General features: G+C 32.2%; 3 protein-coding genes across 3 annotated transcripts; all 3 read right to left on the reverse strand.

Annotated features, from left to right (window-relative positions):
* Positions 1–3,855: 3,855 nt before the first annotated feature.
* LOC114750654 (cytochrome c oxidase subunit 5b-1, mitochondrial-like) lies at positions 3,856–8,368 on the reverse strand. Its single transcript, XM_028939250.1, has 6 exons — positions 8,061–8,368; positions 7,884–7,969; positions 7,609–7,659; positions 5,847–5,913; positions 5,673–5,752; positions 3,856–4,321 (listed from the first exon to the last, which is right to left on the reverse strand). The coding sequence occupies exons 1-6, from the start codon at positions 8,215–8,217 to the stop codon at positions 4,253–4,255; spliced, it is 510 nt and encodes a 169-aa protein (XP_028795083.1). The 5' UTR covers positions 8,218–8,368; the 3' UTR covers positions 3,856–4,252.
* A 1,797-nt stretch (positions 8,369–10,165) lies between these two features.
* On the reverse strand, positions 10,166–12,268 carry LOC114750651 (uncharacterized). Its single transcript, XM_028939248.1, has 3 exons — positions 12,149–12,268; positions 11,511–12,023; positions 10,166–10,799 (listed from the first exon to the last, which is right to left on the reverse strand). Exons 1-3 carry the CDS (start codon positions 12,216–12,218, stop codon positions 10,270–10,272), a joined length of 1,113 nt encoding a protein of 370 aa, XP_028795081.1. The 5' UTR covers positions 12,219–12,268; the 3' UTR covers positions 10,166–10,269.
* A 6,149-nt stretch (positions 12,269–18,417) lies between these two features.
* Positions 18,418–19,864, reverse strand: LOC114750652 (uncharacterized). The gene is made up of 3 exons (XM_028939249.1): positions 19,795–19,864; positions 19,138–19,650; positions 18,418–18,972 (listed from the first exon to the last, which is right to left on the reverse strand). Exons 1-3 carry the CDS (start codon positions 19,862–19,864, stop codon positions 18,443–18,445), a joined length of 1,113 nt encoding a protein of 370 aa, XP_028795082.1. The 3' UTR covers positions 18,418–18,442.
* Between the last annotated feature and the right edge of the window lie 3,963 nt (positions 19,865–23,827).

Here is a 23,827-nt window from a genome sequence, read left to right on the forward strand (position 1 = left end):
GAGAGGGGAAAAATAAATCATCCAATCATTATGCGTTGAGCCAGCCGCTATAAAAAGCAGAATTAACTTAATTATTGCTTAACAAAGTTTCAAAATTGCTTTGATGTTAGGTTTGATCTCTTTCTATCATTAAACATAACCTATTTAAACTCATCATTTAAAGTCAAACTCAAATGATGAACCACTTTGAACTCATATAGAGTGTACTTTACCACTCTCTAGGGGAAGTTTTTTTTATCATAAATATAATTATTTATAGGAAATTTAATGATTATTTTTTTAATTTTATTCTTATTTAATTTTTAATAGAAAGAGAGAAAAATGTGAAAATGATTTGTAAATGCAAAGAGAGTGAGAGAAAACATTAATAAGGATAAATTCCAAAATTTTTATCAATTTAATGTATTTTTTAATTTGCAAGAATATATTATAAGTGATTTGTGTTAAACATTGGATTGGTATGTTTCATATATCATCAAAATTCTAATAAAAAATTAATTTTTGCATTGTGGATGTTGCTTTTTTTTTTTTTTACATTAGTAAAGGGCTCAATATTTTACGAAGTGTCTGATATAAATTTCATTCTATGTATGATTTATAAATCATACAAATTTTTATAGTTTTTTAAAAGAAAAAATCTCATAAAAATACCTCTAAAATTTTAAAATCTCAAATCAGAGATGATTACAAAAATGTGTTCTTATTTACCTCTTAAATATTGTTAATTGTTATTAAAGTGTAGTGAACAAAACTGATTTAAAATTTTAAAATTTAAATATTTTTTTTGAGATTCTTTTTTTTTTTAAAACTGTTAGGGTGGATCTTTTATGGCAAAATAAAATAATGATATCATATAAAAACTAAGTTATTTCAAACTCTATGATTATTTTTTAAGAAGTGTTAAAAAGTTATAGCAACTCAAAACTCATATACATCAAAAAGCTATTATACAGAGATGCTTTTATTTATCTTCTTTTAAAAAAAATTAGTCCCTTACAATTTCTCTGGCAAATTCCGGTATTAACATGCGAGCTATCAATATTTCCAACTTAGAGCACTCACAGAGATAAATGATCCAGCGTTAAACATATTCTTAGTATCCACAGGGAGAAGGTTTTTTTATTCTATTTATAAATTAATTTATTAAATTTTTTATATGAATGTATCATTTTTTGTCTTAAATATAATATATGATTTGTAGTATAATTTATACTATAAAGTAAATTTTATATTTAGAACCGGATGTAGTATTACTTTATGTTTCATTTAATATTATATAGGTTACTACTTTTTGAAAAAATATATATATTAAATAAAGATAAAGTCAAAAAGTTATTAAATTTTAAATTAAAGTTAATAACATTTAAATTTTTTTAAAAAATTTCAGTTGGAAATGAGTTAGGAATTAATGGCGGATGGAAAACCAAGTGCTATATTCTCCTGTCCAATTTTTACAAAGATTTGATTTTATGTGACACTATTTATGACCACACCATTACATGTTGATAGTCTTCTTATTCTTAACCTTTAAAACTTAATAATAAACTTGGCCTTCTAAAGTTTTAGGTTTATGAAAATAATCCCAAACTATCCCAAGTTTTTGTTTGCATATAGCTCCTCAAATTTTGAATTATATGCAGATAAAAAATTTAAAACTTTAAGTCATTAGCATATGAATAATAAATAAAATTAATAATATAAGAATTATCTACATAAGTATGAAAACTCCAAGTATGACATAAAGTTCAAGAAATTTGGTACAACTTAGCTGAACTACTTAGGAGGATTCACACCAATATCATTAAAGTCTCTAGCTTTTTAGATTATTCTAATTAGATTTTAAAAATCTTTTAATCCCATTTTCCTCATCCGTACATTGAACTCAAAATTCAGTGAGTCAGTAATATTCTTCTCTTTTTTAATATTCTTTTCTTGGTGTGTAAACCTAAGCAAGAATATATATATATATAAGGAAAAGTAAACTAGTATTGAAGAAAATGATGGGATTGATGTAGAGGGAATATTGGTAGGTAAGGTGTTTCTATAGAAATTGGCGTAGTCTCTTTTCTAAATTTGCCTTTCTCTATTAATTCAATCTGAAAAGAGAGTGACAACTATCTTTTTTTCTCTTTGAATCTATTCTATTCTGATCCCATTTACTTGACTTAGATTTTATTAGAATCATATTGCATTTCTTGGGCTCAGAATATTTTATATATGTCATTTCAGCATATCTCAGTGCATTATTTTATTAACACTTCATTTTGTTCCTTTTTTGGAGAAAAGAATGTAGGGCGGTGAGGCTGGAGGCTTTTTTTTAATTCGTCCTTTGTATATGCTTTTTCTGGACACGAGGAGAAAATTAATGTCTTGCACTTGTATGCTTACCTTTTTTTTTAAAAAAAAATTCTATATATTTTCAAATGACATAAATTCCTTTTCGGTCCCATCAACTATTTAAGAAATTATTCAATTTATTTCCCCTCATTGAAATTAATTTTTTATACACATAAGATTGTAATTTTATGTTTTAAGATAGAACAAATCCATGTGAAATGATGCCAAAAAGAAGAAGTTAATATTCAATTATGTCTTTATTCTTGATATAATAAAATCTTTTGGAAAGAATGAAAATTTTGTTAAAGAATTATTTTAATAATTAAGACAATGTTTGCAAAAAGCCACCTGACTCTACCATCAAGCGCTTAGGTCGACTGTTATAGGGTCGTCATAACTTAACCAATGGGCCTTGAGTTCGAGCCTTGGGCCTGCAGCAGTGTTAAATACTTAGTGGTAGGCTAGTTGCCTTTGGGGTCCTACGACGGCCAAATCCAGATTAATCTAAACCCGTTGAGTTTTCTGTGACATAAAGGCTAACTTGGGATTATTATTTTTTTTTAAAAAAAAAAAGGGGCCACCCAGCTCTCACTGTGTTGGGCATCAAGGAAGAACAAGTGTCCTTTTTCCATAAAATAGCGTCTTCTCGATTCTCCTCCGCTGGTTTCCGATCGATTATACGGCCTCATATTGAGACCGGCCCAAAATATAGGACACTTGCTGAAAAAACATCGTTAGTCGATAATATAACGTACTTCGAAACTACCAACTAGGGTTGGTCCAAGTGATAAGCGGCTTGGTACCGTTTAAGCGAGGTCTCGAGTTCGAGCTTCAGCATATGCAGAAATCTCCGTTGGGAGACTCACCCACCACAGCCAGGTGCGCGATGCAGGTTGGATCCAGATGTAGTCGGAGCAAAGCTCCGGTGAGCTGGGTGGGCAACCAAAAAACTTACTTAGAGACTAGTTAATTATCAATATTTTAATTTTATTCTTATTTAATAGTGATACAGATTGGATGTTGAGAAAGGAGATATGTGTAACGGATTTGAATAGAAGAAAAATGAAAAAAAAAAATTAATTCAAACAAATTTAACGAGTTAACTTCCTTTTCTTAGCTCCAGTGAGATGTTTTGACTTGCTACCTTTTTATAAGATCTCATTAACAAAATTACACGGCTTAAAAAAAAACAGTTAAAATTAATTAAAACTAATAAATATGTAAAAATTAAACCTCTATTTATGTAGAATAAAAATAATCATGTGAGTTGCAACAAAATGCTTAAAACAAAATTTTCTGTAGACCAGCTCTTGGAACAGATAAGTAAAGCCCGCTCCGTCTTCAACCAGCCTTCGGTTCGTCCCAGTTCTACCGAAACAACTGCTCAGTGCTCACCACAAAATTATTTACTATCCATTCATTGAAAAAATGTAAAAACATTACAGGTCCTAATTATTAAAAAAAAAATCAATATCTAACTCTTCTTTTTTATACTGGAAAAAAAATTACGCATGAAAATTAGAAATAATCCATGCTAAGATTACTGCGCTAACGGCTTCACTTGAAAATGATTCTTCGACTAAACGATCCCTTTCGCCCCTTTCGTAATTTAGGTGACAAGAGGCTGAAGGTTCGAAAATTTGGAATGGAAATATGAGTTGCTATCAATTATTTGGCACCGCACAAATGATCATCTAACACTGACCTCATAACACCAGGAAATGACCAGCCTATGTCTGAATAATCACAGAAAAGTACCTCTCCCAAAAGTTGAAAGATCGAAGAGGGTATAGACCAATTAAAAAACCAACAAAAACACAAAAGCCTCATGATTTTTAAAAGGCTTCAAAGTATGCTAAACATTGTCTCTCCATCGTTCCAGAATTTATTCCAGACGGAAATTTCCACGATGATATCAATGGTGTTCATCTTCGTCGTCATCGCCATGCCCATCAGGTGGTCCTCCGGGTCCCACCACTTCCAGCTGTTTAAATACGAAGTAGAGTCATTAGTGCCATTATGCAGTAGAGAAGCAAAAGTTGGACCCATGTTAACAGGGCCAATGCCCTAATACCCACTGGCCGCATTTTTTCAGATAACATTTACTACCAATCTCTATGGAACCAAAATAATAAAAAGACATGCTATGAATTCATCTTGTAAAGGGAATCTGGTACCATTAACGCCTTATTATGCATGTACAATTGTCCTCCTTACATCTCTTAACATAGGTCCCAAATTTCAGCTTTCCCCACCAAATATTAGTTCCAATACAAAATTCTAGGTATAATTAATACTTATGTCCAAAAATACCCCTCATGTAGACTCATTTTGTACACCTCAATCTTCTTTGTCCCACTCATTTAATATTTTTCCCCATGTTACCCTCATAAATTTCACAGTTTTTCTCACCCATTTTGTCCTCCGCATCTAAATGCCCTCATTAAGAGAGGTATTTGAGGAAAAATGACACATTTTTTACACAATGATGGTAAATAACCAACTTAATCAATTTTCTTAATGTCCATAAAGTAGTTAACTATGTCTTGTACTTAGGACTGGAGGGGGTATCACATAGATTTTGGTATTTCCTCGGATTGTGAGTTTTACAAAATTCGGACCTCTATTAAGGGACAGGTAAAATATCTAATGTAGATATATATATATGTATATATATCATAGTATGCCTCAGAAAAAGACACCAAGTAATTCATAATTCAAGTCATTAATAACAGTTGCAGGGGGTGAAAAAACATATTTAGGTAGAACTTTAATCAATTAAGGAGGCCTAACTACTGAACATATGCTTCATGGGCCTGTTTCCCAGTTACTGACTTACTCCGTAAGTAGATATGGTCTGAGCTGGCCTTAAGCTAAATAGAAATTTCATTCAATTTCAAATCAGGCTGATTCTATCACTATATTGTACGACATAAGGTCAGAAAGTTGACTTAAGATAAGCAGCCTAAGTTTATTAACCGCAAAGATAAGCAGTGGCCCATGGAATTGATGCTCAGGGAGCCATTTTGTTATTGCAACTAATAAAGATTCCATTTTCCCTTGCACAAAAACTCAAAGAGTTGAGATATATAATGCCTGTCATACTCCTCTTATTATTACTTAACAGTAATTCTCTTTTTATCAATTTTTTATTAAGGGGCAAAAAAGGCATTTGCCATCTATAAATTCATTTTCTTTATCTTGTTCCATTCGGTGTACTGAATGTGGACAAGGGAAAGTTAGTTAGCAAACACAGGTGTCTTTAACCTATACTCAATTCCAAAATATTATCAAGGATAAGATTAAATGATACGTTAAACGTCAATCCAACTTACCACAAAATACTGTGAGCAAACTGGACATTCATGGGGCTTGCCTTTTTCCAGCCAAAACCAGACTACATCATGCTCATCCTCTGCAGACAAGACAAGTTGTTCACCTCAATGCAATCACCAGATTATACTACTTTTATCAACTAGTGAAGATGAAGAAACATAAGAAGCACCTACCGCCTTCACCTCCTGGGCATCCAACTATTCTTTTGTCATAGTAAGACTTGATGACAGCAGGTGCTTCCTACGAAACAAAGCTAATGATGAAAATAGATAATGTTGAAACATATTTTAAATCATCATATTTAATGAGTCAAATGTAAATCTGAAGCCAACATAAACCTGAAAGCAAAATTTCCACTTTTGGCAAAGAAGAAAGAAACAGGTATTTAACAGTTTCACAGTAGACATCTGTTTGTCAAATAAAAAATGAAAAAGAAAACAGCAAGAAGCTTAACAATGCCTGGATAAACTCAAAATTCAGAACCTATCCAATAGGCAATTAATAAGGGCTGGACAATCCCTCAGCAAGAGGTTTAAGAGTGCCATTACTTGTCCTCAGCAAAATGCGATGTTGATAATTTCTCCTAATGAAGACCAGAACGTCAGCTGTTAGCAACTAAATCTGAAAATATCCAGATGTCTATATATTCCTCCTGTCCTTAATATAAGACCCATTTAAGTAATTTGACTAGATTAAGAAAGTTAGGTACGTTAGTTAATTATAAGAAATGTGACACGTTTTTCCTAAAATACCATAATCATCTTTCTTAATACCTCCTCTTCCTCTTTTACTTGATTATGGTTGAAGAAGTATTTATAGGGGTAATTTAGAGAAAATTGATAAATATAAAAAGGGTCTCATATTTAGGACCAAAATCAACTCAACAATTAGTCCTATATTAAAGACCGGAGCAATATGTTGTTATCATTCTTAATTCCACTTCATCATCACTTATTCACTTTAAAAAAACCAAGAAAAGAGATGATTAGCATTTCCAATGATAAGGAATTAACCAAAGTTAGTTAACTGAATTTAAGAAGACCGGATAGGATAAAAAAGAATTTATATATAGATATATGCATCAATGGTTTTACACTACCTAGCTGCCATTTGTGCTCTTGGGCATATGTTGATATAAAATAAGAAGAATTTCCAATGACAGAGGAGTATTCAAAGATAGTTAATTGAATATGTTCAGAATGAACAGGGTCAAGAAAGATTTGTATCTAAAAGTACGCATCACTGGTTTCACAATACCTTGCTACCATTGTGTACATTAACCATACATTAATAAAAAGAAATTACTACAAACATAGATATAATAATTTTATGAATAGTCAGGCTCCTAAAATTCCGGTTAGGAGTGTATTAATAAAAAGAAATTACTACAAACATAGATATAATAATTTATAATAGTCAGGCTCCTAAAATTCCGGTTAGGAGTGTCTTAATTTGCATGGAAATAGAATATTAAAATGGCAAGGATAAGGATTCTCCTAACTGAAGAAGGTACAATACAGGCTTCAGAAACTAAAGTGCCACTATACATTTAGAATGAATCAACCAATGGATTATCACCTAACATCTGGGATAATTAACAGAGATGAGAACCATAGGCTTTTTACGTGAAAATTTAATGCCTCTTATTAGAAAGGTTCCGTGATACAAACATTAAATGCATTTTCCAAGACGAAATTACTAATTAAGATTAGTTGTGAGGAGATAATTGGAAGGAGAAAAGAAAAACAGATGTTTAAAACCAAAATCAATCATTCCTCCAAATATATAGGACATAACAAGGTCAATGATTCAACACACAGCGTTAAAAGAATCCATAGTATTATTTTCTTTTGCATAACTTATTTTGAGTACAAAGTCAGTGGCATGGTAACAAGCTACAAAAAAGCGGTTTACAATAAAATGCTGACTACTAACCTTTGTGCCAAAAGGACCTTCGGGATAGTCTATATCGAGAAGCTTCCTTCCCTACTCAAAACAGACAGATGAAAAGAGAGAATTATTGCTCATAAGTTTAAACACCAAAAGTTATTCTATAGAGAAACTAGCCATCGGATAAATTAATAAGACCCAACCGAACCGCCCCATCAATTAGAATCAATGTTTGAACCAATTTCTGAGTATCGAACTAGCAAGCCATAAATAAAGACGTCCTTTGAAACAGTGGGAAAGAGCCGGGAAGAGACGCTCACCTCAAGCTCGGCCTCAAGCTCCTCGCGCTCATGCCCAGTAGCTATAGGCATTACATCCTCGACCTTCTTTTTAACCACATTATCCCCTGTAAATCCAATAATATCAAAACACGTAAATAGGGAATTAAGAAACGGAGAAAATCCCAACCGAAAAAATTAAACGGCAAGAATGCCCACCAGACTCGGTGCTGAAGTGGCGGCTGAGAAAATAGGACGATGGAGAGAGACGAGAAGAAATTGTTGAAAGTGAATCCGGCGGCGATGGGGCAGATCGGGAAGGAGAAGCGGAGAGTGTAGCTAGGGATTTAAGGTGAGAAGAGACTCTCCGCCACATGTTCAGATGTAATGGTTGAAGAACCCTAAATTAGTGTTTTTTGATCTCCAGTCACGCCCTGCGGAGTGGCTGGAAGACGGAGATTGAAGACAGTTCAGTAATGGAGGCTGCGACTCAACTTTTTGGGGGAAAATGGTGGCGACGATGCTCCCTGGAAGCGAAGGGTACTAGTGCGCGGGTGACCGCTCGCCTCTCGGGTGGGGCTCGGCTGTAGCGTTGACTCACACGTGATAAGTTTGACTTACGTGTGAGAGTTTATTTTATTTTAAAAAATAAGTCAAAAGTAATTAAAAACCCTGATATAAAACAAAAAAAAAAAAACTAATAAACCCCAATAACAACTTAAGCTATTTGTAATAAAAGTTTCAAAGTAGTAAATGACAATGTCTTGAACTTATTTTATAATTATTTTACTGTCTTGAACTTATTTTATAATTATTTTACTTTATTAGAATCTTATTGTAATTCACTCTTTTTTCACTTGTTTGTAATATATTTTTAGTCATTTTATATATAACTAAAAACATTTTTACACATAAGCAAAGAAAAGTTGCACCTATTGAACATAAATTGCACTCAAGTTTTAAAAACAAATTGAAGGTACCTTTGAGCAATAAATTGTGCAATGTGAATTTTTCAGCAATTTTTTCCATAGTCAATTATATTATATAAAAAGATAAATTCAAAAGAAATAGTAACATGCAAGACACTATCACCCAATCGACACCAACTAATAAATTAGAAGTTTGTACATTTATATTATAATTGTCTCTAAATTGGAAAATTACTATCAGGTCCCAAACAAAGAATTTAATAACTCAAAATATTGTGAACAACCGAAGAGCAATTAAAACATGTAATGACAAGTTTTATTAGAGAAAACAAGATCAAATTTATGTTGCTTTCATTAGAACTTTCTGGTAACTATTGAATTCTTTTCTTGAGATCTTATAATAATTTTCTATAAATTTAATCAAGTGGTTTATATTAAGCACAAAAAAAAAACCTATCCATTTCTGCCTATAAATAAGATTAGAGAAGAATAAAGGACAAAAGATAAACAAGAGGATATGGAACTTTTTTTTATTATTAAATTTTCAGTATTGTTTCTCTTCTCGTAATTTAGTTTCTTTACACTCCTACTCTATCTTTTGCATCATCTGAAGAGCCATGAACCTTGCGAGACAATTGGATAGAGGCAGAGTAGATATCATTCAAAATGGCATAATGCACATAATATTTTTTAATCAATAACCATAGAAATACACTTTTGGCCAAAAGAATATATTCCTCCGATTCTAAATATAAGACCTTTATATACACTATATAAGGGTCTTATATTTAAGACCAGAGGAGTACAAACATTGTCACAGCTAATACTGAGAATTAGACTGACCCTTAAAAACTTATCACTACTACGACTATACTGGATAGCATTTAATCTCACTGACATCAAGAAAGTTGGAACAACCTATTGCTTTTGTTATTTACAAAAACAAAAACTCAATAATTTGCACACTGTTTTAATTTTAAGTACTCTATACTATTTATTGCACTCGTTTTAGTGCATGCATTAAATAATAGCGTGGATATATGTCTCTACAAAAAAAAAAAAAAATTGGCATGGGATTGTGAAGCTAGCAGGCAAAAATTCAATGACTACGAATTCATTATCTCCATACAAGGGACCAATGGTTTGAACAATTCTCAGTGGACACATCATCATATAGAAATTAATCAAGGAGAATCTAAGCTCATCAACTGATGAATGGGCGCACGATGCAGGGGGGAATAAGAAATGAAATAACAGAAATTTCAAAGAGAATGCAGAAAAACAGAACTTGAAGAACAAATTTGCTGATGAACATAATTCACGATCCTTAGTGCATTCATTACAAGAGTACATATAAAACATAAAAACTCATACAAATAGTCACACTTCTCCTGGCACAATTATCACAAGAATTTTGGAAGGCTATAACGAAGTATATATCATAGGCTAATTGGTGAGCTTTTGAAAGTGAAACACCTCAAGATTCACAGTTAATACAATTAAGGATGTCTAAGATAACGAACACTCAACAATTTGACATCATCAAGAACAGGTCCACAAAGCGAGCCATCAATCTTCATGCTATAAAATGAGCTAAAGAAGGTGATGCGAGTGCGAGAGGACACTGCCTTAAACCGAAGCCTCCCTCTTGTGAACCCTCCTTTGCCCTTCGAATCATAAGAAACCTTCACAGTTTCTGTGCCTACAAATGCCTCCACAGTCATGGAGCCTTCACAAGCGTTGTTTGCGTCGCCCACAGCAAATGACAGATCATAAATCTTGCCAGTCTGTGTTCTGACAATTTGTGCAATGGCACTCTCTTTTCCTGCAACAAACTCAATGGCTCTTTTGCCCTTAGGCACAGAGAAGTGATCAGAGTCTAGGTACTTCACAGACTTGAGAGACTCTACTATCCATCCTGGTAAAGGGCTGTGAGGATCATCCATGTTGGGTGGGATCAGGACCCCACAATTTGTGTTTGGGAACACATATGGACCGTCCTCAAAGTCCCCATTTTTCAGCAAATTCCCTGAAACACACAGTGCAAAACAAGCAGTGTTTAGTTAAATATTGTCATTAGAAGCCGGTGTTTAGTGAAAGAATCGGACTTGAAGTTATTTAAGCTGTCAAGTTTTTGTTACCAAATTGCATAAAGAAAATGAGGAAATCCCTGTGTAACTTCTAAACATTATTATCAAGTTCTCTTCTAGATTAAAACATTTTAGTGTGATTCATAGTAATGGACAGATTTATATGTAAAACCTGACAATAAACATAGTTTTACTGAATATTTTTCCCCCCTTACTGTTTGGGTGTTGTAAATAAAAAAAGTGATAATGTGTAAATTTCAACAACAGCGAGTTTTAACTTAAAAAATTCTTGAAGATAAAGTTATATAAATAAGGAAATGAGAAATAGAACACTTTGCCCCTTGCCACTCTCTTCTTCTTTGGATACTTTCCCTTCCCTCCCTCTAATTAGCCCCCAAATGCATCCCAATAATTAACTCTCTCTGAGTTTTTATCCTTCATAAAATATAACACACGCATAGACCCCTTTTTCCTTAAAGGAGAAATAAAATTTTCGGAGTAATGTCGGAAAGGAATCAATGGAATGCCTTGAAAATGCAACCCACGCACACACACATGTCATCATAACTCTAATTCAAACTTGTACTAGAGGTTTTAACAGCGAAGGCGCAAATACGATGGTTAAGTTTTTGGCCATTGAGGGAGTTTACCATTTGTTCTCTTAGAATGGTTCAAGACCGCCAAGGCAACAGAGTCAATAACAGGTCCACAAGCAGGATGTTCGTCCCCACCAGTATTGTGGATGACAATCTCCACTTCTGGGTGATCTGCTTTGAACCCACAAGCATAAAAATCCCATCCATGGCTACTATGCACTGTTTGAATGGGAAACACGCCCCAGTTCCTCTTTTCACTCGTGGGAGTGACAGATACGTTAATCTTCTCGTCTTGTGCACACGTACGACCTGCACTGAACGTTATGGAGTAGTACATTCCCTTCACAAGCTTCACTTTCTGCATAATGGAAGCTTCATTTCCAAGCCTCACAGCAGAGTCTCCCTCAGGCACAATCACCATCATGTCACCTTGTTTGTGGCCTGATCTTATGTATTCAACGAACCCAGAAATGGTCCATTCGGGTATGGCGTCGCGAGCTGTGACTACTTTGCCCTTCAGTTGTGATGGCTTAGGACCAAGCTCGAAGTTGCCATTGGGAAGCAGACCTGAAAATATCAGCAGGAAAATAAAGCAAAAATAGTGAGTAGTCTTCATTGGGTAATTTGTCAAACACATAAGAATCTTTGAGCTTTTCATTGATCACGAATAAAATGGATTCACAGGTAATTACCATCAGTGATGGAAAAAGTGATGGGGAAGGTTGCTAAGAATAGCAGCAATAGAAATTCAAGCTTCTGCATTCTGATACGCTCAAACTGAACAGTCGTGAATCAATGAAAGTCCACAAAGGGAGAAAGAGAATGCCGTGGGCTGATCAATGGGTGAGGGTGACAGAGGTTTATATTTGAGTTGGTTGATGAAAATGCCATTGAGATTGAGATGAAACTATGAGAATGCCACCGGAAGGATCCCAAGTTGTTATGGAACATGGAAAATTGGCAATTCCCATGAAGAAGTGGCGTTGTATGTGGAAGACATATTTGGATATTAATATGTCTTGGTGCTTCAACGAAAATAAGATAACAAGTGCGACTTGTTTTTTGGGTCTTCATAATCAATATTAAAATACCAACTCATGTGGGCATGAATGTGAGTCAACGCTCCCAGCAAGCTGCTTTTTTTTTTTTTTTGCGGTAAGCTGCTTGATGACACCAAAAGTTTTTTTTGGGGTTCAACTATTTAATGTTGTCCCAAAAATGTTAAAATAGAGCAATATTATATTTTACCATTAAATTAAAAATATTAACAAACATTAGTTTTTCAATGGTTAGTACAACATTGTTACATTTTGAAACTTTCGGAGTTACATTGAAGTCAAAAATATTTTTAGGACAATATTTATTCTGAACGGAAACTTTCAAAGTAAATTTATATTTTTACCCATATTTGTTATAGCATCTAATAAAATTGGACTTCTATTGAAAGGAGAAAAAAAAATTAGCATGGCCCCATTCAAGGATGATATGCATAAATGGAGAAAATTAGTTTTCTGATAAAATAAGGGCCATATGCAGTCATGAAAGGATGTGATTTTGTATTTTTTTTAATAAAATTTTCAAATAAAAATGCAGTAAAATTTTGCGTCATTTTTTTAAAAGTCACAAAAAAGACAACAGTATCAAAACGTGCTTATTTTGTTTAAGAGCTAATAATCACCCCCCCCCCCCAAAAAAAAGATGAACGGAAAAGGGAGACAATAGTTAGAGCGTCTGGCCCAATCCCAACTAATACTACTAGCTCCTGGCCTCTTGTTTGTCTTTCTCAATCTTTTTCTTCTAGCATTTGATTTCTAGCATCTATATATGTGAAGTAAACTTAAGGGAAATTTCATATGGTTTTCACTTACTTAAAATTAGTTCATAAACCATGACTCCGCATAATTCAATTAAGACCCAATCTCTAAATTTTAACTTAGTACAATATAATTCTGTCCATATAATTCTAAGGGGAAATTGCAAAAAAAGACCTTGAAATTGTAAAACGCAGATAGGGACCCTTGACAACTTCACTTTGGGTTTGACAAGAATAATATGCCCTGAAGTTGTCAAAACCCAAAGTGAAGTTGTCAAGGGTCCCTATCTGCGTTTTGTAATTCCAAGGTCTTTTTTTGCAATTTCCCTAATTCTAATTGTTTAAAGCATTAGTCCCTAGAAAATAATTTTAGTCTTTATAGTTTTATTTTGGTTTTAAAATGTGAATTTACTCATGGAGTATTTGTGAATGTGCATCAGGCGTTATAAATTTTTTTTGGATACAAAAATACATACAAAAATTTCAAAATGATGCCAAAAAATATCACATCCCCTAAGGGCTGTTTGGTTTGAGGTGAGGGGAGGGGAGGGGAGGGGAGGGAAGGGAGGGAGGGATAGGGGAGGGGAAAGGAGGTTTCATCCTCACCTTGTTTGGTTTGATTAAAAAAGAGGGAGGAGAGGGTATTTAATGATCCCTTATTTGGTTCAAGGAGAAGAGGGAAGTGATAGTAACGATCAATTTACCATTTTATCCAGACATATTAGTTTATATTTTTTATTGATATATTATATAAATTAATTTACATCTTAATTTAAATCATATAATTTAATAAAAATTAAGTCTTATCATGTTAATATGTGTATTAAAAAATTGGTACAGTAATTTTTTATTTTAATTAATATAATAATATATTTAAAATAATCAAATTAACAAATTTTATATACTCTAAGAAAAATGAAATTTTATTCTCTTTAGGCTATCTTTTTTTCCAGATTTAAAATATATTTAATAAATAATATATTTATAAAAAACAATTAATTTTATAATATTATAATTTTTTATTTAAATAATTTTTATAATATATTTTTAATTATAATAATGTATATTTTTTTTATTTTTTTTACTTAGGATAATATATTTTTTATTTGAAATAAATATTATAATAATATATTTTATGGGTAGAAATGGAATATTAAAAAAACTATAAAGGGCATAATGGTCCAAAATTTTAGCTCCCCTCCAAAAACCCCCAATTTGGAGGGGAGCCAAAATGGGGGCAGGGAGGGGAGGGGAGGGCCCTCCAAAATTTTTAACCAAATGAGGTGAGGGGCTCATTTTCCCTCCCCTCCCCTCCCCTCCCCTCCCCTCCCCTCCAACCAAACGCACCCTAAGGTCCATCAATTTTTGTGGGCCCACATTATTGTACAAGTGTGAGGGGAAAAAAAAACCTACTGTATGTCAAGTCATATTAACGGTTATATGACATTTTCATATTATTTTGAAACTAATAAAATTTTATAGTTCTTGGTGTACATTTGAAAATATTTTATAAGTAGATTTGTAGTTGAACTATTTTATTTTTTAACATATAGATATTAATATTTTTACTTGTTAAAATTGCAAGGATAATCTGCACCGAATCAGAAGTTAAGAATTAAATTTTAATAAATCAAAATTATAGGAACTAAATTTTAAATTTTAACCAAGTCAAAATTAGTAAGACTAAGCTCTAAGAGAAGCATTTACATGTCATCAAAAATAAAATAATACTAAATGAATCTATGATGAAGTTTATAGCCAACAGACAACGGACAGCGTAGTTCCTTCACTTTCCTTGTGTATGTATGATTATCTCACGGCAAGGAGAACTACCTGTTGAAATATACATAAGACAATTATATTATATTACACACACACACACACACGCATATATTTATACACATAAACATGTATAGAAAAATAATACTGATATCTAGGACTGGAGGAGTAAATCATTTCACCAAGAGAAAATACTACTTCCGGTGCTTGGTATAAGAGTTAGTTGACTAATTTAGTAGATTAAAAAGTTTTTTAAGTTAGTTATTTGTAATAAATAGATATTATTTTTCTCAGAATACATTTACTAATCAAGTATATTAATTATAACTACCATTACTACAAAACTATCTTTAAAAAAGTGGATAAATATGAGAAACAAAGTGAATTTGAATCTTATATTTAAAATCAAAATAAAATCAAACGAATTCTTATACTAAAGATAGAAGGTAATAATAAACAATATCAGTATTAATAACAATTATCAATTTTATACATGATTGTACATTTTATGTCAGCTGGTCAACTCTGCACGTTCTAGAGTAATCAACTTCTATGCGCCCATGTCAAAAGCAAAAAAAATACATACATAGATATATATATATATATATATATATAATAACGTAAATATTGGTTTAGTAACAGCCTCTGTGTCCTAAATATAAAACTCATTTTATAATATAATTTACACTACAAAATTAGTTTTATATTTAAAACCGGAAGAGTACCAAATAAAATTATGATTTCATTGGAGCACATAAACATAAAGGATTTAATTAGAGTCCTCCACTAATAATCAAGTGAAATCACTATTTTATCCTTGAAGCTTCATCATGAAATACAAATAGAGCCTGAAGCCCGAGATTGGTTTGTCTAAAATATGAGGATGTAAATTTCAATAAATATAATAAGACATTAACAAATAAAAATCCGTATATTTTAATGACATATTGGATGAGAAGCAACAAGGTCTCGTTATCTCATATACAACTGGGATATAAAATTTTTGCCCCCAATAAGAGTTATTTATATATAGCCCATGTGTCTTCCTGAAGTTGCTGAATTGTAATTTTATTTAATTTATTTTTTGCTAATTAATAATAATGTCGGCAATAAATATAAATTTTTATGACATTGGTATCAAGAATACGACATTAAATTAGACGTAATATGAACGATAGTTTCAGTTTTTGTATGAACATTAGGAAGCAATTATGAACACAATCACATGCGATATATTTGTGTATGTCGCTTTAGATTCAAACAATGGGCATGAATTAATATTTCGTTTTAAATAAGTAAGTAAAATTCCATTTGATTTTTTGTCCCTCTCGTTTAATTAAAGTAAGTTATTGATTATGTTGATAGAATTCTACAAATTAAGTTACATTATTTTTATGCTTAAGCGAAATATCATTATTGATTACATTGATTATGTGTTTTTTTGGCCAAAATCATAATCTTATGTTTTCACTATAATATGATAATAGAAAATATGTGGGCTTTGAATTCTACTAAAGATATGGTGATTTTTTTTTGGCCATAAGTTGAATGTGTTTTTCCCCCCATAAAAAATGCACATTTAAAGTGAAGCCTACTGTAATTTTGATGACCTTTAGATAGCAATACAGTGTTAAAAAAAATCCTTAATTTTATATTTTATTGGAAAAATTATAAAAAAAGACTTTGGAATTGTAAAAACGCAGATAGAGACCCTTGACAACTTCACTTTGGGTTTTAACAATAATAATATGTCATAAAGTTGTCAAAACATAAAGTAAAGTTGTCAAGAGTTCCTATCTGCGTTTTTACAATTCCAAGGTCTTTTTTTTTTTTTTTGCAATTTCTCCTATTTTATTTATGAAAATGTCATCGTTTTTACTTTCTGATTAACCAGTATAACAACTACGTGGTGGAAATACTACTTTTGTTTTGTTTTAGTTAAAAAATGCATCAAGGATTTATTTTTCTTTTCTTAAATAAATCCCTTTTTTATGAATCTTTTTGCTCATCACCAATTAAGGGCTTGTTTGCATTTGCCATTTAGAACTACTCATAAGCATTTTTATGGCGACCAAGGTAAAACCCATCTAACATTTCAAACAAGCCCTAAATTAGGCATTATTATCTTCTTCTTTTTTTTTGCTACAAAAATTTTAGATAGGAGTTCAAATTCAACCCAAACCAAGGACAAGGCGTTTAAATGGCTCCTCTTAAGTGATATTAATGTTGAGCAGGGTGAACCTATATTATACTCTCAAGTGTAAACCTAGGCACTCTCATTCTAGAATGTCTCCTCAAACACCATGGGGAATTGAGCCCCCTCCTTTTTGGATGAGAGGATATTGTTCCTACTGCTGAATCACAGACGATGGGTAAATTAGGCATTATCATCCTCCAACGTTGTTTTAATTTTTTAGCGTGAGACTATTGATTTTTTAAAGGATTATATGTCCATCAAATGGGCCAAAACATGGGCCTTTTACCTAAGAAGTTGGTAGGGAACAAGTGCTTTATTACATCCCTGATCCAAGGATCCGCCCTGAGGACCTTATTTAAAATAAATTGCAATGAACTTAATTGGAACACAACTCGTGAACATAAAAAGTGATTATATCATAGTTACACGCAAAAAAAAAAAAGTCATTATATCATAGAGAAGCAAAAGAAATTAATGCTGTACTATTTTCCCCCTTATATCCAAGAGTTTGGCTAACTAAATTCTTTATGATAAAGTTTTTCATAAGACAAATTGAATAATTATAGCATACTATTCTTTCTTACTAAATTTTTATGGTATTGAATTTTTTTAGTAAAATTTAGGTGTTGTAGTTGTTATTCCTTTGTCTTCTGTTTCTTCAAATCTTTCATTTTACTGCTCTCCTTTTAGTCATGTACTAAATATAATGTTATTTTTTTCTTAATATCATTTAATCTTTTTATTAAAAAAATAGGCATCAAAAGATTTTTTTTCCCTAGAATTCTGTAAAGTGTGAATATGAAATGGAGAAATTGATATGGTTATCTTTAAAAGTACACATAGCATCCTAGAGGACCTAAATCGATTTAGTTTAGCAATTCGACATCATCTAAAATACATACAAAACTTAAAAACTCAATTTTTTTTCATTAAGCATAAGTATTCCCCTAATGAAAGTTTATATAAGGCATTCTTGAAAACTAAATATGAGTACTTCTCCAGAGGAGATTTAAACTCTAGTTTGCTACACTGTGAAAAACTAGCTTCTTTCACTAAATCCAAATCTCAGCGGTGATCCTATAATGCTTTTAGTTTTATTATTATAAAAGTTCTGTAAGACTATAACAAGTATATATATCATAGGGTAATTGGTGAACATCTGAAAGTGAAACAGCTTAAAATTCACAGTGAATCCAATCAAGGGTGTCTAAGATAACGAACACTCAGCAATTTGACATCATCAAGAACAGGTCCACAGAGTGTGCCATCGGTCTTCATGCTGTAAAACGTGCTAAAGAAGGTGATGCGAGTGCGAGACGATACAGCCTTGAATCGAAGCTTCCCTGTTATGAACCCTCCTTTGCCCTTAGATACATAAGAAACCTTCACAGTTTCTTTGCCTGCAAATGCCTCCACAGTCATGGAACCTTCACAAGCGTTATTTGCATCTCCCACAGCAAATGACAGATCATAAGTCTTTCCAATTTGAGTTCTGACAATTTGTGCAATGGCACCCTCTCTGCCTGCAACAAGTTCAATGGCTCTTTTGCCTTTAGGCACGAAGAAATGATCAGAGTCTATGTACTTCACAGACTTGAGAGACTCTATCATCCATCCCGGTAATGGACTGTGAGCATCCTCAATGTTGGGAGGAAGCAGAACCCCACCATCCGTCTTTGGCAACACATATGGTCCTTCTTCAAAGTCTCCATTTTTCAGCATATTTACTGAAACATACAATGAAAAACAAGCAATTCAGTTAACCATCGTTTGCTAGATATAAATCAATGCATTAGTAGAGGCTTAAAACTCTCTATCCCAAATTTGAGCTATGGATGTCCATATGAGAGAGTTTAGCTGTTTAATTAAACTTCATCAGACTCAGAATTTACCATTTGTTCTTCTAGGTGGGTACAAGGACTTGATGGCAACGGAGTCAATGATGGGTCCACAGGCAGGATGTTCTTCCAAACCAGGATTATGGATCACAATCTCCACTTCTGGGTAATCTGCTCTGAACCCACAAGCGTAAGAATCCCATCCCTTGCTGCTATAAACTGTCTGGATGGGAAACACGCCCCAATCATTCTTGTCATTTGTGGGAGTCACAGACACATTGATCTTCTCGTCTTGTGCACATGTCCGACCTGCACTGAACGTTATGGAGTAGTACATTCCCTTCACAAGCTTCAACTTCTGTTTAATGGAAGCTTCATTCCCTAGCCTCACAGCCGTGGCTCCCTCAGGCACAAGAAGCATCATGTCGCCTTGTTTCTGTCCTGCTTTTATGTATTCAACGAACCCAGAAATTGTCCATTTGGGTATGGCGTTGCTTGCTATAACTTCTGTTCCCTTCATTTGTGATGGTTCAGGGCCGAGCTCAAAGTTGCCATTGGGAAGCAAACCTGAAAAGTTCAACCATGTAATATAATAAAATAGTGAGCACTCCTCACTGGGGTAATTTATCAAACACATTGGAATCCTGAGTTCTTCACTAATCACAAATATATATATATGTATATTGATTCAGAAAGGTTATTAGTAATTACCATCACGTAAAGAAAAAGTGGCATGGCATGTTGCTAAAAATAGCAGCAACACAAGTTCAAGCTTCTGCATTGTGAAGAAAGAATTGAACAGAGAATGAAAGGTCCACACAGAGAGAGGAGAAGGAGAAAGAGAAGGAGGTGTTGTAGAGATCAATGGATGAGGGTGACGATGGTTTATATTTACGCTGGTTTATGAAAATACCACTGAGATTGAGATGAAACTATGAGAATGCCACTGGAAAGATCCTAAACTTTTATGTATAACATGGAACTCTGGCAAGGGATTCTTTTAGAAAAGGTGGCGTTGTGTGGAAGAGACGATGTTAATATAATAATAATGCTGATCCCAAACAGATCACAGCCAATTGTATCACCAATGAACAGTGCCAAATGTTGTTTCTTGTATTCAAATTAAATGGAAACGGATCAGGATCTTTCTGAGAAGGTTGGGATGGGTCCAACTTTGTTGGGTCAAAATGACAACACCACCCTTCCCTACATTGAATTTGAAGAGTATAATAATCAGATAACAACTTCAAATCCCTGTAATTTAATGAATTATGGGATGAGAAGCAGCCAAATCTCATAATTGGGACATAAAAAAATGTGTCCATAAGATTTTTTTTTAATAACCCACGTGTAATTCTGAGATTCAGATCAAGTGTGTCTTCCTTCTGCCTACCAAATAGCAGCTAATATGTAATTTTATATATATGCTGATGATATTTTAGTATTAACTAACTATAAACTAAAAATCATGTTGTTGCATGGAAAGACATATTTATGAAAAAAATTATATAGTAAAACCCACTATTTTTGACATAAAATATAGGGAAAATTCCAGAAAAGGTCCCTCGAATATATGAAATCCCAGATTGGATCCTGGAATTTCCAAAATGACAGAAAGTGTCAGTGACCCAATCTGTCATTTGTAAAATTAAGACCAATTGACAATTTTGCCCCTGACTAAGTGAATAGTTATTCTCTACACAAATATAGGTAACGCTTACACTGTTCTAGTGATTACAATATTAGTTGTAGTTAATAATTACAAGATTAGTTGTAGTTAATAATAAGGTACCTGATTATGAAAAAATGAGTAGTTATTCTCTACACGAATCTAGGTAATACTTACATTATTCTAGTGATTACAAAATTAGTTGTAGTTAATAACAAGACACCTGAATATGAAAAAGCGAGTAGTTATTTGCTACATGAATCTAGGTAATGCTTAAACCCTTATAGTGATTCCTTAAATCATTGTAGTGAATGAATACAAATAAGGGCAAAATTGTCAATTCCTCTTGATTTGCCAAATGACAGATTGGGCCACTGACCCTTTCTGTCATTTTGGAAATTCCATGACCCAATTTGGGATTTCATATATTCAAGGGACCTTTTCTGGAATTTTCCCTAAAATATACTCCCTCCGTTCCTTATTATAAGAGACAAATAACCAAATTACGTTGATAAAAAGAAACAGTTAAAATTAGTTGAGAACAATTAATATGTAAAAAGTATAATATTTTTTCCAACAATGCCCTCATTAATAAGGAGAGAGAGTATGAAAGAGAACAATTAAATTATTAAAAGAAAGAGAAGTGGGAGGGATAGAGAGTATGAGTTGGAGACAAAATAAATAGGGGTAAAATAGGAAATCAATATAAAAAAAATAGAGACAACTTTTAAGGGTCTCTTATATATGGGAACATACCATAAGCATCAAATGTCTCTTATAATAAGGAATGAAGGGAGTATAATTTTATCATCATCATCATCATCATTGTTATTATGCCACAGAACAATATTCATGCCAAATATCTGAAATTATATTACTATATTCAAAAGCCAAACACATCATATCAATTTCATATTCAATTTATAGATTAACACATTACATAGAATGATGGGGCACAATGATATTAACAAAATAATACTCCCTTCGGTCTTGAATATAAGACCTATTTTGTAGTATAAATAGACCCATTTTATAGTGTAATTTACACTACAAAATGGGTCTTATATTTAGGACCCGATGAGTATAATTTCATTAATTGTAAGATTGTTAGGAAGCAACTAGAAACACAATCACATGTGGTGTTTGCTTTTATATATATATATATATATATATATATATATATGTGGCCTTAGATTCAAGCAGTGAGTTTGAATGTAATATTTCAATATTAATTAATTAGCCAAATTTCATTTTATTTTTTAATTTCTATTTTTAGTTAATTTGAAAAATCTTGGTGTTTTTGTATGGGAGAATTACTACGAAGTCTTAAGTAAAAAATCATAATACTAAAAAGTTTTAGTGACAACAAAACAATTAGTAATAATAAGTTTTAAGGTAATAAATGATAATTGCTTACTTGTTACTAGGACTTACTGATAATTATTTTTCTCTCTTGAAATCTCATTATAATTTTCTTTTTATTGTAGGTGTTGATGTGGACCAAGTTTGCGTTGCCTATTGCTGTATGTTAACGTAAAGTCCTCCTTTGGCAGGGATGGAACCATAGAAGGTCCTCTCAAGAAATGCCAGACATTTTTCTAATTAATTATATTAATTATTTAAGAATGTAAATCACAATTAAAATAAAAATAAACATAAATTATGTGAACCAATTTATCCCTCATTATGTTTCGGAAGATTTTTCAGCGAATATATTTATTTATGTTGTAAAAATTACTAAACAAATAAGTTGACATAAATATGTTACAAAAATTTTAAAATATGACTAAAAAGTTCTAAAAGATATTGCGTAAAAGTGATTTTTTTCATGTCTAATTTTTTTATAATATTTATGTTTAAGAAAAAGGTATTTTAGTTCAAAACATATTATTTAAGGGTCATCAATTCATGGTTGAATGTTGAAGTAGCTTTTGAAGATGAAAATAGAGTTTATAATGAAGGCAAACTAGAGGAGAGGTGAGTGTGTAGTTATTCTATACACATTAACACAATTATAAATACAATATACTTCAACACAAATATTTGTGATGTTTTTAACGTATGTGAAAATATATAAGCCATTGGATAAGTAGCAATAGTTGTAGACACACAATCCAGCTACCAATTATATGTTGTTCCATTATACTCTTTTGATCTTATTTATAAGTCACTTTCAATATGTTTTATACAAATCAATAAAAATTTTAAACTTCATTAATGCTCATTTAAAATTTAAGAACTTTTTAACTTTATCCCTATTTAGTATACAATATATACCTCATAAGAACAAAGTAACAAAATAATGAATAAAGGATAAAGTTGTATATTTATATAAAAATTTTCTCTCTCTATCCTATAAATAGGACCAAAAATTTTCTTTTCTTTGCTCTATAAACAGGTCTGGAGAGTATATGAAAACTAGAGCCTGCCTCAAGATTAAACCCTGAAGAACAGAGGCAGTTAGTTTGATAAATTAAACTACCATTCTCTCTGGAGTACATCCTGCCAAGGGACGTACTCCAACAACCATGCCACCTCTGAGTTGAAAAAAGGAATAGGTTTTGTTTTAGATGAAACTTTATTGATTTCTCTATGGGTGGTATTCTATATATTTTCTGATTTTTATGTTTTGTATTTAGGCTGTGTTAGAATGTTTCTTTTTCTGTTCTTTTTTCCTTCACAGGAAATTATTACTTTTGATAATTAATAAAACGAACTCTTTTTGCTAACCAAAAAAAATCACTAGTTACTTTTTTTAACAGAACCCCGCACATATGTATACTGTTGTAGTTTATGGGTGCATGTCAAAAGGAAGAGTTTCATATTGCTCAAAGTGAGGGAGTCCATATAATATATATATATATATATATATGTGTGTAATATATATGTGTGTGTGTGTGTAATCTTAGGCTAATAAATGAATCAAAAGAATGAGTAAACTCATGTCCATGACGATCAAGAGAATGAGTTGCTCAAAGTGATGGATACTGTTGTAGTTCGGTTTGACAAATGTCCGTTCTGCAAACTGTAAACTAAACATAATCTAACAAAACCATTCAGCTGGTTTCGGACTGG

This window comes from Neltuma alba, unplaced genomic scaffold, assembly GCF_004799145.2.
Source record: "Neltuma alba isolate B1F8T4 unplaced genomic scaffold, ASM479914v2 tig00006602_pilon, whole genome shotgun sequence".
Classification (NCBI taxonomy): Eukaryota; Viridiplantae; Streptophyta; class Magnoliopsida; order Fabales; family Fabaceae; genus Neltuma; species Neltuma alba.

Coding starts and splice junctions, on each gene's coding strand:
- LOC114750654 (XM_028939250.1), bottom strand. CDS start 8,217: ATGTGGCGGAGAGTCTCTTCTCACCTTAAATCCCTAGCTACACTCTCC. Junction 7,970..8,060: donor CCACTTCAGCACCGAGTCTG/GTGGGCATTCTT, acceptor TTGGATTTACAG/GGGATAATGTGGTTAAAAAG. Junction 7,660..7,883: donor AGCTTGAGGCCGAGCTTGAG/GTGAGCGTCTCT, acceptor TGTTTTGAGTAG/GGAAGGAAGCTTCTCGATAT.
- LOC114750651 (XM_028939248.1), bottom strand. CDS start 12,218: ATGCAGAAGCTTGAATTTCTATTGCTGCTATTCTTAGCAACCTTCCCC. Junction 12,024..12,148: donor CACTTTTTCCATCACTGATG/GTAATTACCTGT, acceptor TGATATTTTCAG/GTCTGCTTCCCAATGGCAAC. Junction 10,800..11,510: donor CCATTCTAAGAGAACAAATG/GTAAACTCCCTC, acceptor TGTGTGTTTCAG/GGAATTTGCTGAAAAATGGG.
- LOC114750652 (XM_028939249.1), bottom strand. CDS start 19,864: ATGCAGAAGCTTGAACTTGTGTTGCTGCTATTTTTAGCAACATGCCAT. Junction 19,651..19,794: donor CACTTTTTCTTTACGTGATG/GTAATTACTAAT, acceptor TGAACTTTTCAG/GTTTGCTTCCCAATGGCAAC. Junction 18,973..19,137: donor CCCACCTAGAAGAACAAATG/GTAAATTCTGAG, acceptor TGTATGTTTCAG/TAAATATGCTGAAAAATGGA.